The sequence below is a fragment of the Cotesia glomerata genome, linkage group LG7 (genome assembly GCF_020080835.1).
Source record: "Cotesia glomerata isolate CgM1 linkage group LG7, MPM_Cglom_v2.3, whole genome shotgun sequence".
Taxonomy (NCBI): domain Eukaryota; kingdom Metazoa; phylum Arthropoda; class Insecta; order Hymenoptera; family Braconidae; genus Cotesia; species Cotesia glomerata.
Window position 1 is genome coordinate 21,786,943 of NC_058164.1, and position 15,351 is coordinate 21,802,293.

At 23.9% G+C, this 15,351-nt stretch overlaps 2 protein-coding genes across 11 annotated transcripts; one reads left to right on the plus strand and one right to left on the minus strand.

Moving 5' to 3' along the window:
• Window positions 1-22: 22 nt before the first annotated feature.
• LOC123268687 (endophilin-B1) lies at window positions 23-7,772 on the minus strand. Of its 8 annotated transcripts, none has more exons than XM_044734008.1 (9): window positions 7,028-7,099; window positions 5,357-5,498; window positions 4,502-4,630; window positions 4,273-4,435; window positions 4,142-4,205; window positions 4,020-4,055; window positions 2,590-2,780; window positions 1,308-1,419; window positions 23-331 (listed from the first exon to the last, which is right to left on the minus strand). In XM_044734008.1, exons 1-9 carry the CDS (start codon window positions 7,088-7,090, stop codon window positions 212-214), a joined length of 1,020 nt encoding a protein of 339 aa, XP_044589943.1. In that variant the 5' UTR covers window positions 7,091-7,099; the 3' UTR covers window positions 23-211. The 8 variants fall into 8 exon arrangements, with proteins under 8 accessions (XP_044589943.1, XP_044589935.1, XP_044589936.1 ...); XM_044734000.1 differs by lacking the exon at window positions 7,028-7,099 and adding an exon at window positions 7,553-7,772 and having other exon boundaries at window positions 24-331; XM_044734001.1 differs by lacking the exons at window positions 4,020-4,055; window positions 7,028-7,099 and adding an exon at window positions 7,553-7,772 and having other exon boundaries at window positions 24-331.
• A 2,553-nt stretch (window positions 7,773-10,325) lies between these two features.
• Window positions 10,326-14,664, plus strand: LOC123268685 (E3 ubiquitin-protein ligase SINAT5-like). 3 transcript variants are annotated; one of them, XM_044733998.1, is made up of 7 exons: window positions 10,326-10,589; window positions 10,684-10,696; window positions 11,649-11,682; window positions 11,766-11,979; window positions 12,053-12,209; window positions 12,284-12,563; window positions 13,988-14,664. In XM_044733998.1, the coding sequence occupies exons 4-7, from the start codon at window positions 11,866-11,868 to the stop codon at window positions 14,523-14,525; spliced, it is 1,089 nt and encodes a 362-aa protein (XP_044589933.1). In that variant the 5' UTR covers window positions 10,326-10,589; window positions 10,684-10,696; window positions 11,649-11,682; window positions 11,766-11,865; the 3' UTR covers window positions 14,526-14,664. The 3 variants fall into 3 exon arrangements, with proteins under 3 accessions (XP_044589933.1, XP_044589930.1, XP_044589931.1); XM_044733995.1 differs by lacking the exons at window positions 10,326-10,589; window positions 10,684-10,696 and having other exon boundaries at window positions 11,444-11,682; XM_044733996.1 differs by lacking the exons at window positions 10,326-10,589; window positions 10,684-10,696 and having other exon boundaries at window positions 11,444-11,979.
• The last annotated feature ends 687 nt before the right edge of the window (window positions 14,665-15,351 follow it).

Below are 15,351 nucleotides of genomic sequence, written 5' to 3' on the forward strand. Positions count from 1 at the left end.
AGTCAACAAATATATTTACTGATAGAAGATATTTAGCTGTAATTATTATTTACAATATATTACGAGACAAAAATATATTGCGATGGAATCTGCTTTATATTTAATACTTTAGGCCTTACGTTATTTATTGAACATATTAGTTTGTTTATTGTTTTAATAATTTCTAGAGGAATGTTTTAACTTTTTAAAATGATGATAATAATATGAAATATTAATTGAACATGTTAAATGATATTATTTCAAGATATGCTTTAGGAACTTTTCCACGTTGCAAGCCTCGGTATCCCATAACATAATCTTCATCTCCTGGGATAGATGTTACACATATTACCTAAAAAATTGTTGAATATTATCCTAAAATAATTTAGTTAAATTTTACAATTCAGTTGGCAATTTTTTAAAAATATGCATACTAAAATTTCATGCAGAAAAAAATTTTTACACACTTATAGATAAAATTTTTAAAAATATTTTGGTGTTGATAAAAGTTTAAAATTTCTAATTTTTTATCTGAATTAAAAAGTTAAAATTAAAATTTTTTTATTGCTTAAAAAATTAAGCTTTAAAAAAATAAATAAAATTTTTCGACAAATTTTTTTTTACGATCATTGTGAATAAATTTTGTCTGCTGACTAAAAAAAATTTTTTTAAAAAAAAGTTCAGTTTATTTTTTTTTTAATTTAAAATAAAAAAAAATGATTTTTAAATTTTAAATACAAGATAAATTTAAAGAAATAATTTTATTACTTAGCCTAAAAATGAAAAAAAAAAAATTGGAGTTAAAAAATAAATAAAATTCAATCTACTTACAAAATATACTCCGATAATAATATACATCTATACTAACAACAATAAAAAAAAATAAAAATATCCAAGCAAACTTAAAGTACAATATTTATTGACTTAAAAATAAAAATACATGCATATAATATACATAAATATGTATTCAATAAAATAATTTTACAGTTAAACAAAGTTTAATAATAAAATTTACAAGTAAAAAAGATATATTCTATTGAGTGTAAGTATTTAACGCCAATAAAACCATTGTTATTTATTTTAATTACTAGACATAATTTTAAAAAGAAGTAAAAAAAATATTGCTTTTAATTATGTATTCAAGTGTAAAAAACTAATGTAAATTTTAATGAGTAATTCATAAATTAATGCATTGATCGTTAATTGATAATAGTTTACAGTTTTTAATTGCTGTAAATATTTGTTTTTAATATAAAAATTAACATACAGTGTAAAGTAAAAAAAATGAGTATAAAAAAATTCAGGCGTTAAATCTCAAATTTATTTACCTCATCTTTCATGAGATTTAGCTCACTTGGATCTCGTGGTTCGTAATCACAAACAACGCGGGCTTTTTCTTGATCACTATTATTTACCGGTTCTGTATTCTGTTGATTAGTTCTAGGGAGAAAATAAATAAATAAAAAAAAATTACACATTTTGGATCAATTAACAGGAGAATTTTTAGGCTTTATTAAAGGAAAGAAAAATTTTTTTTAATATGTGATTAACTCACAAAATAATTAAGACGTACAAAATATAAATTAAAAAAATGATAAAAAATTTTTTAGACTTCAATTAAAGCACAGAGTAAAAGGAAAAATATTTATTAACAACAAACATGCATAGTCCAACACCATTATATCTAAAGGATATTTATTAAAACTAATAAGCTTAATTAATTAATAAAGTTTGATATAATTAATATTTATTATAATGTTTTAATAATTAAATAACAATAACAACGACGGAATATTAAAGCCTATATTAGCGCTTAATAAATAAATAATATTAGCTCTGTTTAAAATATTTAATTATTCATTAAAATTCTATTCACCATAAATTACGTTGATAGGATAATTGACTATTGACTCACAAATAAAATAATTAGTTTCAATAATTGAGATTAAAATTCATTAATAGACGAGTGGATAAGTTTCAATCAAAATGTCAGAGTTAGAATAAGATAAAACCAAAATTGTTTTTTATACTTTTGAAGTATCGTTTGTTTCAAAAGTCGCTGTTACATAGTTAGATGTCATAGACTGATGGCTAGGTGAATTTTGTGTATTTGTTGATGAAGGAGTTAATTCAATGACATCTTCACTGTTGACTCTTAGAAGAGGACTTGGTTGCCGTGCCCTGTAAGCCCACAAATGTGTGGATATTCCATTGGATATTTGTAACAAACTTACTTTATAAATTTATTTTAATAAAAAGGTTTAAGCAGACAAATAACAGGCATTAAAATTACTACGAAAGCTCTTATATACATAAACCAATTTAGGATTAGATCAAGCTAATTTTTAAATTTGATTGCCAAAAATGAGTAATGACGCTAAGCATCTCTTCCAATGACAAGTACGTTTTTGACTAACAAATTAGGATGCATTAGCAAATCATTACTCACTTAAATCACCAATCGAGAGTTGGATAGCTTGTAAAAAAATAAATAAATAAATACATTTTCTACGTGTGTCAAATGCTTTAATGAAGTCTAAAAAATGCTTTGTTATTAATTTATTAATTATTTTAATATATTTTTAAAAATAAAGATTGTGATTAACTTACCCAGCTAAGTCACGTTGCAACTCTTGCATTATTGCATGACATTGAGCATAATGACGGGCTTGAGCTTCCACAAACTCATGGAGACAGCGTAAATGTCCAGCTTGCGAGCTTGCGACTCCTTCTAATAGTAATTTCGTTATCTCAGCTTGTCTATCGAACTCTGACTGCGCGACTCTCAACTCCCTCTCTGCCTTTTGGTTTTAAAAATTTTAATTATTATTATTAATATTCTATACATAATTTTTTCAAAAAATTTTTTTAATTATTCTATTTTTAATTAACTTTAAGAAAAAAATATGTAAATATCATTTTTATAGTTGAAGTATTGCGGGCGTGAAACTAAACAATTATTTTTTATATCTAAGTAAATTTATTGTAAAAAATTTAGATAATTAAAGGCAATACGGTTTTCAATTTTTATCAATTAGAGTTTAATTTTCAATAAATTTTATTCAGGGGGATAGCCACTGTGAAATTGAAAAAAAAAAAAATTTTTTTTTTATTAAATCAAAGTTTATACAATCAAAAATATGTATCTAGAGTTTTATATGAAAATTCCGAATATTTTTCGAGTTTTAGTCATTTTTGTGACAGCGTGTTAAATTACCATTGTACACGCGGCGCTCCGATGAAAACGCGTTATTCTTGAAACTACTTTTTTTGAACTGGTGGGATCTGTAATTTGCATAAATATGAAACAATTTGCAACTTTTTTTTTCCGTATTTATCTATTCAGTAACTATAGTTGCACGTAGGGGATTTTGAAAATTTTGATTTTTAAGGTTTTTTAGGGCTATTTGAATCCAAAAAAATGAGAAAAAAAAACGAAAAAATTTTTAAAATGTCGCGATTTTTTTTAAATTCAAATTTTCAAAATCCCCTACGTGAAACGATAACCACATGCATGCAGATTACAACGCAGTTTGGTTTTTTTATTTTAGATAATCCGTTTTTGAGTTAGAGATCCCACTGTGGTAGGGGAAATTTTTTTGGTGCTCCACAAAAATGCTTATAACTTTGTAACAACATGATATTTTTTAATCAAAATTTAGAAGAATGATCTTTAATGTATACTTTATAAAACAAAAAAAAACCCGATACCCAAATTCCTTTATCATCCCAGTCAAAAAAATTCCCGAAAATCACCTATTTTTTCGATCCTTACAGTCGCTATTCCCCTTAATGTTTTGATTAGTTAAAATGTAAAATCTTAGTTTATTCTCATATAATTATTACTTTAATAATAATAATAATAATATTATTATTCATTTATAGTTTAAATGTATTAAAAAAAAGATGTTTGATCATTTTTAAGAATATAAAAAAATTAAAAATCAAAACCTCAAAAAATTTACCAACCCTTTTGCTTAAAAAAAAAATTATTCATTCGAATTTTAAATTCTAAACTTAAAGATAAATAACTGTAATACCTGATCAAGTAAAACTTCTGGTGATACACCAGAGTCCTATTTAATGCAGCATTAAAAAACAATTTTTTTTTTTATTATAATATAATTTAATAAAAAGTATTTAATATAATCCATTAACTTACACTCTGTTGTCCGAGCATACTTCTGGCTTTTCTCACTCGATTTTTACAAGCATCCAAGTCAAGCCTAAAATTAAGAAACTTTTAGTACTGGTTAATAATTTTTAAACAAAGTAAATTTTTAAAAAATAAACCTTTTAGATTCTAAAATATGCATTTCTTTGCTGACGGTCTTCATTTCTCCTTCAAGGAATTTTCTTAGTGGTTGAATATAACAATTAGCCGCCGTTCCAATAAAATCACGCTCTATTTGACCCAATTTCTGCTGGCACTGGCCAACTTTTATTAAGGCACTGCCTAAAAGCAGACAAAATTATTAGGAAGTGTTGATAATAAAAATTAATAATTGGATGTAGTATTTACCATAAGCTACGCCAGAACCGAATTCATTCCCCGCTTCAATCATATCGATACCAACGTACTCCAAATTACTCAAACGATTTGGTTTCTTCTTGTCAATTTTTTCGTAAAAGAAATCTTCGATTCTGTTACCTAGATTATTAAAAAATGTAACATTAGTTCAGATGTTGGATATGTTTAAAATCTTTAATATGGCTATTGAGTCTTAAGGGGGCATTCTGGTCTAGAAGCATGAAATTTCAGGTAATTTTCGGAGTGCCGTAAAAAAAGGCAATCAATATTTTTAGTATCCACATTTTTAATAAGTGATTGATTAACATTATAAGAACACAGAAAAAAATTTTAAAAGTTGAAAATTAAAAAAATTAGCAGCTGATGAAGTGGAGGGAGGGGGGGGGTCTTAAAATATTGACACGTGACCAACTACGAAAAAGTTGAAAAAAAAAATTTTTCAAAAAATGACTGCCTGAAAAAAAAAAAAAAAAAAAAATAACCGTAGTTCTAACCATAGCGACATTACTCTAGATTAATAATATTTTTTATTTTTTTGTTTCCGATTGCTAGGAGGGTTGGAATCGTAGGTATAGTCACGTGCCAATTTTTGAGACCGGGAGGCCCCCACTTCATGAGCTGCTAATTTTTTTAATTTTCAACTTTTTTTATTTTTTTAATCTCTCTGTATTCTTATAATGTTAATAAATAATAAATAAGTTATAAAAAAATTGATAGCAACAATATTGATTGCCTTTTTTTTTACGACGCTCCAAAAATTACCTGAAATTTCATGCTTTTAAACCAGAATACCCCCTTAATAAAGGAAAATTAAAAATAAAAAAAAATATATAGAATTAAAATTACCAGGATTTGGTGTTAACATAGCTTCCATATTGCGTAGAATTTTTTCGGTCCACATCTTGGTAGTGTTAGCACGTTCTGATAAATGCTCAAAGTGTGCATCGAGCTCCGTTTTTTCTGATGTCCCGAGTGTTTCTTCTGTTAACTAGTTAAAAAAATTATTATTAAAAAAATAGATCATTAAATTTATTATATTTTGGGTGTTTGACATCAAAATTTCATTAAATTTGAAAATTAATAAGTACAATAATAAATAATTTAAAGAGAATACGTGTTGCAATTTATTATGAATGAGTAAAGTTTTATAATATCTTTGAAACTATAGAACTTACGCAAAAAGTCAATAGAAACTTTTTTATAAAAGAAAAAAGTTTCTATAAAAAAGGTCAGAATGAACTTTTACGTAAAATCAATAGTTTACAAGTAATTTTAACTTACGCATACTAATGTTTTAAATAACTGGAGTCATAATGTTAATGTTGATAAAAAATACAAAACTTTCTTAGAGATAATGAAATTTTGCAAGATAATTGCATGAAATAATGTGTCATAGATGTTAAAATATCTTCAGTAATTAAAATAGAATATTCATGTTTTAACTTGAATATTACTGTACTCTTAATTGATCTAATTAGCAAGAGTAATTATTTGAATTACTTTTTACTCGTGGTTGAATTTAAAACATTAGATATGAAAATATTATTTTAAAAAATTTAAGATACTAAAAATATTTTTGTAAGTTTTAAAAATTCAATAGAAGTCAAAATTTTCGATTTTTTGAATACTTAAATAAATTTTTAAAAAGTCAAAAAAATTGCCGGGTGTCTATAATCTTCAATATTAGAATTTTTTTTTCATTTAATGAGAAAATTAAAATAAATATTTATATTAAATAAATTTTTTGACGGCTATCTAGTATCTTTTTTTTTTAAATAAAATCTAATTTTAAACAATTAATTTCAATTAGGAAATTAAGAGTATTTTGTTTAAATTATTAAATACTATTCTTATTCTACTATTTTACTATATGACATAAATGACAATACAAATTTATGATATGTTAATTATATACATTTATAAACCATTATTTTAAACTTTTTGCACAACTTTGACAATTTAAATCACATTGTGAATAGTAAATCAATTTATGTTGAATTGCTGTAAGCTTTATGAGTAAAATAAATTAAATAAATAAACAAAATAATTAATTTCAATTATAAAAAAATGTAAAAATTACAGAGAAGGCATTAAATTACAAAAATGTCTTTTGATTGATCATACAACATTTTTAAAAATTTTTCTAATAATTATTAAACTGTCATATTGCTTCTTATCACAAATTTATTCAAAAATTTCTAAAGATTTTATAAAAAAGCTAACAATAGTGACAGCAATTAAATTTCATTATGATGATTATCAGAGTATGGGGTCAATTTATCTTAACCTTATTATAAAAAATAATTTATCTTGTAATTATAGTTAACCTTAAGAAAAACAAATTATATAAATAATATTAATCACAGTGAAATAATAATAAGAATATTAATATTAACAATAATAATAATGATGAAAAAAAAATGAAATAACACGAAGCCCTAGAAACATAAATGATACGTTAATAAGTCATAAAAATAATAATTTCATCATAAAAAAATGTAAATAATAATAAAATACCTGGACAACACGACTAAGCGCAGCACCAGCATCTTTAACTAATTTTTTAACATTAAAATCCATTTTGACAGTATAAATTTAATTACTAACAATTTAATGTTTATTTATTCAAACTCATTGGCTGAGGCTGACTAATCTCTAAGCTATGAAACACACCGAATAACAATAACAGTAAAATATAATGATAGATTTTCAACGAATTCCTACTAGAAAATTTTTCTATTAACTTCTACCGCCCGTCAACAGTGGCGCTAGTGTTGATTAATAATTATGGAAATTATAATAATAAATAATAAAAAAAAAAAAATGTTTCAAGATTCAAGATCACAGTGCTGCCATCTTTGAAAATATTTAAAAATTTGTGAATTAATTTTAATGATAATCGATATTTTATTTTTTTCTTCTTTCACAATAATTAATAACTATAAAAAAATTTATTAATAGTCTTAATTATAATTAGAAGTAGTAAGAAAAATTAATTTTTTAAACAATTGTTAAGATGAAGATGATTGACACAATTATTACCTGGACAACGCGATTGAATGCAGTTCTAACTCCTTCTTTCATAAGTTTCTTCACATTGAAATCCATTTTATGTTTAATTCACTAATTGTTTTGATCAAGAAGATGTTTATTTTAATTATAGACTAATTATTTATTAACAAATTCATTTATTCGCCAAGCACTTGAGTTTTACACATAATAACTTATCAATATCGATTACTATTATTTTAAAAGGTGACCGTCAGCGCTGGTGGTTGAATTAGATCTGAGGTAAATGTGGCCAACCTTAACTTATAAATATGCAAATTTTTAAAAGTTTATAAATTTATTAATTTTTAATTATTGAAGTTTATGATAATAAATTTTTAAGAAGAACTAATAAGAAATTTGATTAATTATTTTTAATTATCTATAAAATGAGGATACTTTAGTTAGCATAGAATTTTTTTTAAGAAATAAATTAGTGCAAAGAGAAATTAGGAAAAAAAGTTGACATGTAGAAATTTTAAAAAACTAAAAATACAATTTTCTTAAACAATTTTTTAGAACTCAAGCGTCACAAAGAAAAAATGATGACTCTTTGGTAGATTTCACTCAACAAGAAGTTAAAAAATTAATAATTTTTAACTTAACTTCAACAAAACATTAACAAAAAAAAATTTGTGCTGCGTGGGAATAAATTTGTTTGTTAAATAAAATTGAAAAATAGTTAAGTAATTGCTAACTTTAATGTTATTAAGTTAGCTAAAAACTGCCAATTTTTTAAATTCTTATAACCATTCAATTACAATAATAAAAATACTTTTAAAAATTTATCCTAATATTTTTAACTTCCCGCTAAGAAAATCGAAGATTTTCAAAAATCGGGAAGTTATTGTTTTCACCCCGTTTTGCAAAAATCGAGTTTTCATCAGATCTCGACGTTTGAAGGTCACAGGAAGCTTCCCTGACTATCTCCGCGAGGTTGTCACGGTGTGTGTGTGTGTGTGTGTGTGTGTGTGTGTGTGTGTGTGTGTGTGTGTGTGTGTGTGTGTGTGTGTGTGTGTGTGTGTGTGTAAAAGTATGTGAAACGCTTATAACTTTTGAACGGCTTGACCGATTTCATCGCGGTTGGTGCCATTCGAAAGGGCTTGACTAAACTTAGATTTTGAAAACAATTTGGACCAATTCAGATCAATAGATTTTGAGAAATCTTAAAAAAACTGAAAAAAAAATTTTTTTCAAATGTGGTTTTTTTGGAATAACTTTTAAACGGCTTAAACGGTTCAATTCCAAAAACTAATCAGCTCTTAACCTCAAAAAACCACGTCGATCGCCACCAGTCCGGTCAAAATCGGTTGATTCGTTCGAGAGATATCGTGAACAAAGAAAACCGAAAAAGTGTTTTCGGAATAACTCCAAAATTCTAGCGCGATCAATTCAAGATTTGACATTCTGTGTCAGGCTTAAAAAACTGCGTCGCATGCTTCTAGCCGCGTCAAAATCGGTTGATTCATTCCAAAGTTCTTGCGGTTTAAAAATTCAAAAATAGTGTCATCAAATCTCTATCAGACTTTTGAGCTCGAAGAGCTTTAAAGCATAAGAAAGCAATCTCTTTGAGCTCGGAGAGCTCAAAATAACCCATAAATTGTATTTTTGAGCTCGAAGAGCTCAAAAACGTCATTGGTGCAATTTTAAGCGCCTAAGTATGGAATTAGCGGGAAGTTGCAGGGATGGCCTTCAGGGTCAACCGTTTTCCTAATTTTTTTTTTAATTTTCATATGTGGAATTTTTTAATAATAATTTCATTGCTATAAAATTGTAAAAAAAACTTTCTTATGTCTGTCAACTTCAGTGTCATTATAAAATATAAAATATTAAATATTAATAATTTTATTCATATCATAATTAAATTTATGACCTCAAATATTTATAAATTTTTTTTTTTCACAGTGATAAGTAATAACGTTGATAAAAAAAAAAACTTAAATCTAAAAACAATCATTGACGCAGAAGAAAAAATTTAATAAAAATTTTCATCAAAAAATTGAATTCTAAGATTTTTATAGAAGTATAAAAAATTCTTGGACAAAATTTATAGAACTTATAAAAAAATTTTTTTTTGTTGAGTCAAACTTACTTAGGATTTTATAGGAATTTGATGCAGAAATTAAATTCATTTTCATGAAAAGTACAATGGAATTAAATGATCAAAAAATTGATCTCCAGTATTTTTCATCGTTTTATTATTTTATTATCTTTTTATTTATTAGAGTATATTTATTTATTTTATTTAAATGAAATATATCATAATCTTCAACACAAATATGAAGAGTTTGTAAGTCAAAATGCGATATATTTGTTTTATTTTATAGGATTATAAAAAAAAAGATCAGAAGAATCAATGTTGGGTTTATTATGTTTATTATGATTAATACTCTTCTTTAACAAAAAAAATTTTTTTTTAAATCAAATTAAACTAATAAATATTTTATTGAATTTTATAAGAGTTTATAAATTTTTTATTTTTCGTTATAAAACTCAGTAATTTTTTTAAATTGAGAAGAAATCATTTTTTTTCAATAATTGATGAATTTATTTGAAATTATAAAAATTTTTCATGAAAACTCAGAAAAATGTTTACAAAAATATACATTCAAATAAATTTTAAGGGAGCATTTAAACTTGAATAACATTTAAATTATGATTGTAAAATAAATCTTGTATTTTACTTTTACTTATTTTATAAAATACTACAATTATTTATCTGTATTATGATCTCATCTACATCGTCAATTTACTATGTAGTCTCTCATTGTAGTACATCTTACTCCATTATAAATCTAATGTATTGATTAATTTTATTCTGAATTTTTTGTTTTTTGTACTTGAAAATTGCCATTTGGCCGTTAGGCTTTGGCATAAATAAAAGTGAATCTAATCTAATCTAACTAATAAAAAAAAATTTGTATTTCAAACTAATTATTTTACCAAATATATTAATTTAAAATTTAATTTTAATTATTAATAAGATCAAGTGTGCGTTATATATGATGTTTATTATGTACTACGTGTTGAGGTAAATATGTTTTCCACATAAACATTGTATTGAACATGTAAAACTTTTGTAAAATTTTTTATAACATGTGTTTTGTAATTAAAAAATTTTTTAGATGCCTGATGAAGGTAAAATACATGACCGAAACGTCGCAATGAATTGACAATTAGTATTATGATTAACATCCTATGTCCACTTTCCTACGAACTGTGCTAATTATATGTAAAGAATGGACGCAATGATATATTATGAAAAATTTTTGTCTCAAAAAAATTTATCTTGACACAAAAGTAAAGATGCTTCGATATCGATAATTTAAAAAAATGTATGATCTTGCTTATCTAATTCGTCACATTTTAATGACTAATTTCTACTGACTTAACTGATAAATTATCTTAAAAATTAACAGTTTATCATTAAATAAACCAAGCACAAATATGAATGACTTTATTTCCATTTCTCCCACCAGTTTTATGAATAACTAAATAACTTATTGTAGATTAAAAGTAAATGCAAGCTTGAAATGAATGAATAGCACCCTAGGGCGATGGTACGGTCAATGCAGAATGCCGATACAAGAACATTTTTTAGATAACCGTGTTTGAAGTTATGACTAAGCCTAAAAAATACTTTTTAAGTTGTAGCAAACAATTTTGAAGATAATTTACTATTTTATACAGAAAAAAAAATTAGTACTTATTTCTTCTTTGAAAGAAAATATTAATTAATTACAAAAATTTAAAATTTTCTCGCTAATTTTTATAATTATAAAAAAATTCCAAAATAAAGAAGAAATAAAAAAAATTCACGAGTAAAAAATTAAAAGAACTATCAGGAAAATTTTTTAAATAATTATTTAAGAATTTAATAAACAATTAAATGTTTTTTATGTTAGAATTATGTAAATACGCATGCGCAAAAAAAAAGCGGGAAAAATTTCTATTAACAGTTAAATAGCCTTTATTTATTTATTTACGGTAATTAGTGAGTGATTAATATAAAAAAGAAGTTTATTGAGAATAAGTGAGAAAAATTTGGGTTGAAAAAAGATAAAAGGAATCTGGTAGTATTTTTTTAAAGGTTTTAAATCGATGAATCACGGACCTTTAAAACGGTAAGACCTTCGAAATACCTCAATGTCATGATAGTTTTCCTGGAAAGAAGACTAAGTTTTTCTAAGGCAAGAAATATTTTTAGAGAAAGTTTTTAACCTGACGTTGACACATGAATCCTTGGAGAGAATAAGATCCTTTTATTTTTTTAAATTCATGGATTTTCGGGAACATGCAAGATCAAGATGAAACTGGTCAGTTTTTTAAGGTCTTCTGGTGGGTCAACATCTCTGTGCGCTTTAGTTTTTTTTAATAAAAATTTATTTCTTCAACGAAAAATGTTTGAAAAATTAATATCGGTAATAAGAAGAATAAATAAATTAAAAATAAAACTTTTTAATTTGTCTTTTAATGTTTTTAATTGTGTTTTAGTTTTTCAAAAAATCTGGGATTAAAAAAAATAATTCACTGGCGCAATTAACGACGGATGAAAAATGTGAGCTGAAGAAATTGCAATCGGTCCCAAATTTAAAGGAGTACGGAAAAAAGCATTGTAATTTTTATACCTTTGTACCTATAAGTTGTACGGGTAAGTAATTTATTGTCACTAAGTAAGCGTCTGGTTCTTTTATATTCTCATAGTCAAATTTTGGCTCTCTGCAGGTACAAGTGACGGCTACGATGAAGCGATAAGCGACGAAGAAAATGTCGTGGACAATAGGCTTCGTCAGAAAATAATAACCGACGGTCTATGTAAAATTTGCTTAGAGTCTTTGCAGTTGAGAAGAATATTTTCTTGTATTACGTGCAATAAAATTGTGTGCGCTGATTGTTTCAGTAAAGTGATACATTGTCCGTATTGTCGCAATCCAACTATTTCAAAACGCGAAAGAAATCTTGAACAGTTTGTTAATTCTTTGGTGTTGCCATGCAAGAATTTTAGGTTTGTTTAAAATTTTATAAATTATTTATAAAAATGTGTTTTGATAAAAAAATTTTTTGATAATTATAGTTTGACCAAAAATCGGTAATTTTTTAGTGAAGTGAAGATAATACTAAAGTTAACCGACATTTTTGACTTTTTGATTTTTTTTTAATTTATTAAATTAGAACTAAAAAATATTTTTTCGAAATTGCACTTATAGTTTTTCAAGTTTTCTACAAATGAAATTTTATTTTTATTTTTTTGTAATTTTTTCAATAAAAAAAAATTCTAAAAATTTTTAGATGTCGGCTAACTTAATTTTCATGAAGTGAAGTTTTCGTGAGTTTAAATAATATAAATATAAATAAATGATTTTATAACTAAATTTTTATAAGTATTAATGAAATTTAAGTTGAACATTAATTAAATCTTAACTTGTGATATTTTTTCTTTAACATAAATTAGATTCAAAATTTGAATCTGATCTCATTAAAGTTTTATTGGAAAATTATAATTAGATTTTAAATTATTTTACGAAAATTTCTAGACAAAAAAAATTTTCTTAGTTATAAAATTTAACTTTTACTTTGATAGAAAAATTAATTTAATTAAAGAGAAAAAATTTTTATGCAAGAAAATTATTTTTAAAAATTTTATTGTTTATGAAGCATGCAAAAAGTTTACTTGTTTCAAAAATTTTTTCCTTGATTCAAGACAATAAAATTATTCAAAATTTTTTTTTTAATTTCAGATCTTTTCTCTTGAATCAAATTAATTTTTCTATCAGTGTATAAATTTGAATTTTTATAATTATATATAAAATCAAATTTTTATTAAATTCTTTATTTGTAAATTTGAATTAAATTTTGATTAAATTAAACTTTGCTCAATATTTTTAATTGATTAAATTTTACTTGACTTTTTTTTATAAAAAAATATCTTTCTCAAAGTTAAATAAAATTCAAACTTGATATTATTATTTTTAGTATTTTTCGGGTCATTAAATCCGCCTAGTAACAGAAAAAACGAATACAGCCGAAATTAGCCGACAAACCGCATACAAATAATATTTTTAAGATTTTATCATTTTTAATTAGTAAAATTCTGAATATTATAATAATAATAACTATAGTAAGTTTTAAAACTTTTATCATTTCATAAAAATTTTTTTATTTAAAATTACAAAATATTATTTCATAATTTTAAATCAAACAATTTTTATTTTAATATTAATGATTAAAATTAAAAATTATACTTAATTAATATTAAAATTATTTACACTTTATAGATGTAAGTAATTTACAAAAAAAAAATTAAAATCGCCTACAGTTACAGAAACTGTAATATTGTTACATATTAAATATTTATTGTATTTTTAAGATTGTAACGTAATAATTTAGTTAAAGCCATAATGTAAAAAAAATAAAATATTTTTATTACAGCAATGGGTGTAATAAACTTATAAAAAGCAACAACCGCAGAAATCACGAGTCAGCTTGCCGGTACAATGACTTGAGATGTCCGATTGGTCATAAATCATGTAAATGGAATGGACTAACTACCGAATTGTTGTCGCACTTAAAAGAGCAGCATCTCATTGCACCAACCAACGGCTATGGTTTAACGATAGTAATAAATGATTTTTGGAAGAAAATGTCATTCAAATCAGATATTGAGCACAAATTTTTGGAATGCTACCACCAATTATTTTACTTAAGAGTAACATACCAAGGAGGCGTGCTAAGTACGTCCCTAAAAAAACTTATTTTTTTAACAGACGTGTCAGATTCAGTAAAAGAAACTTTGAAGCAATTCAATGTCAACGTGACAATAATAACAGATAATACTAAAAAATATGAACAAGTTTACCTTATAAAAGACAAAAGAAGCTCGAAATTTTTCATCGACTGCGGACGATTGCTTGCCGATGATATTTTTGATTTTATTAAAGTTGAATTCAAAATTTTGTTGACTGATTAACATTTTAAGAAGTATACAGCTTTATTTAATTGATTGTCTTTATTGAAAAGTCATACACATATTAAGTATTTTATTGTTTTATTGATACTTTTAACTCACATTTAATGTGAACATCCTAGGTATTATTGTTATTATTATTACGATTATTATCAGCAATAATTATTATGTATTAAATCGTAGATTAAAAAAATAAAAAATATTGTATAAAAAATTCATTCACGTTATTAAACAATAAATAGTCATTATTTAATTAAATTAATTCACGTAAATATTTTTTATAAATAATTAAGTAATTATTGCTTCATTTAATTTATGTTAGGGAATTTTAAAAATAATTATTTCGAGTTTTACTTTTTTTATTGTCTGACAATACTATTATGTTTATATAATATAATTTTAAATTGATATAAAAATAGTGAGAATTTAAATGATTTTTAAATACAAAAATTTGAATACGTTTTTTCTTAAAATTGAATAAATAAATTCTTTATTAAAATTGAATATTTTATTTTTTCTAACAGTTCAAATTTAATAAATCACAACTAGAATAATAATTAAACAACTAAACAATCAATGTGCTGATAAAAAAAAATTTATTTGATTTAAGAGAAAAAATTTTAAACCAAAAATATTATTTTGAAGAGTTTGATGCTCTTGAATCAAGTAAAAAAATTCTTAAATCAATTAAAATATACTTAAATTAAGTTTAATAATTTTTTTATTTAATTTAAGTCGATCAAACTCCTTAAAATTAAATTTTTCGTTCAAAAATTTTTCTCTTAAATTAAGTTAATTTTTTTTAGCAATAATTTTTTTTATATAAAGA

Bases quoted from the DNA above. Each gene is read 5' to 3' on its own strand.
- LOC123268687 (XM_044734000.1), bottom strand. From the start codon at position 7,618: ATGGATTTCAATGTGAAGAAACTTATGAAAGAAGGAGTTAGAACTGCA. The intron at 4,206-4,272 runs GTTTATTTTTTA...TCTTAATTTTAG, and splicing joins CATATTTTAGAATCTAAAAG to GCTTGACTTGGATGCTTGTA. The intron at 4,056-4,141 runs GTAAGTTAATGG...TGCATTAAATAG, and splicing joins GTATGCTCGGACAACAGAGT to GACTCTGGTGTATCACCAGA.
- LOC123268685 (XM_044733998.1), top strand. From the start codon at position 11,866: ATGAAACTGGTCAGTTTTTTAAGGTCTTCTGGTGGGTCAACATCTCTG. The intron at 11,980-12,052 runs GTAATAAGAAGA...ATTGTGTTTTAG, and splicing joins TGTTTGAAAAATTAATATCG to TTTTTCAAAAAATCTGGGAT. The intron at 12,210-12,283 runs GTAAGTAATTTA...GGCTCTCTGCAG, and splicing joins TGTACCTATAAGTTGTACGG to GTACAAGTGACGGCTACGAT.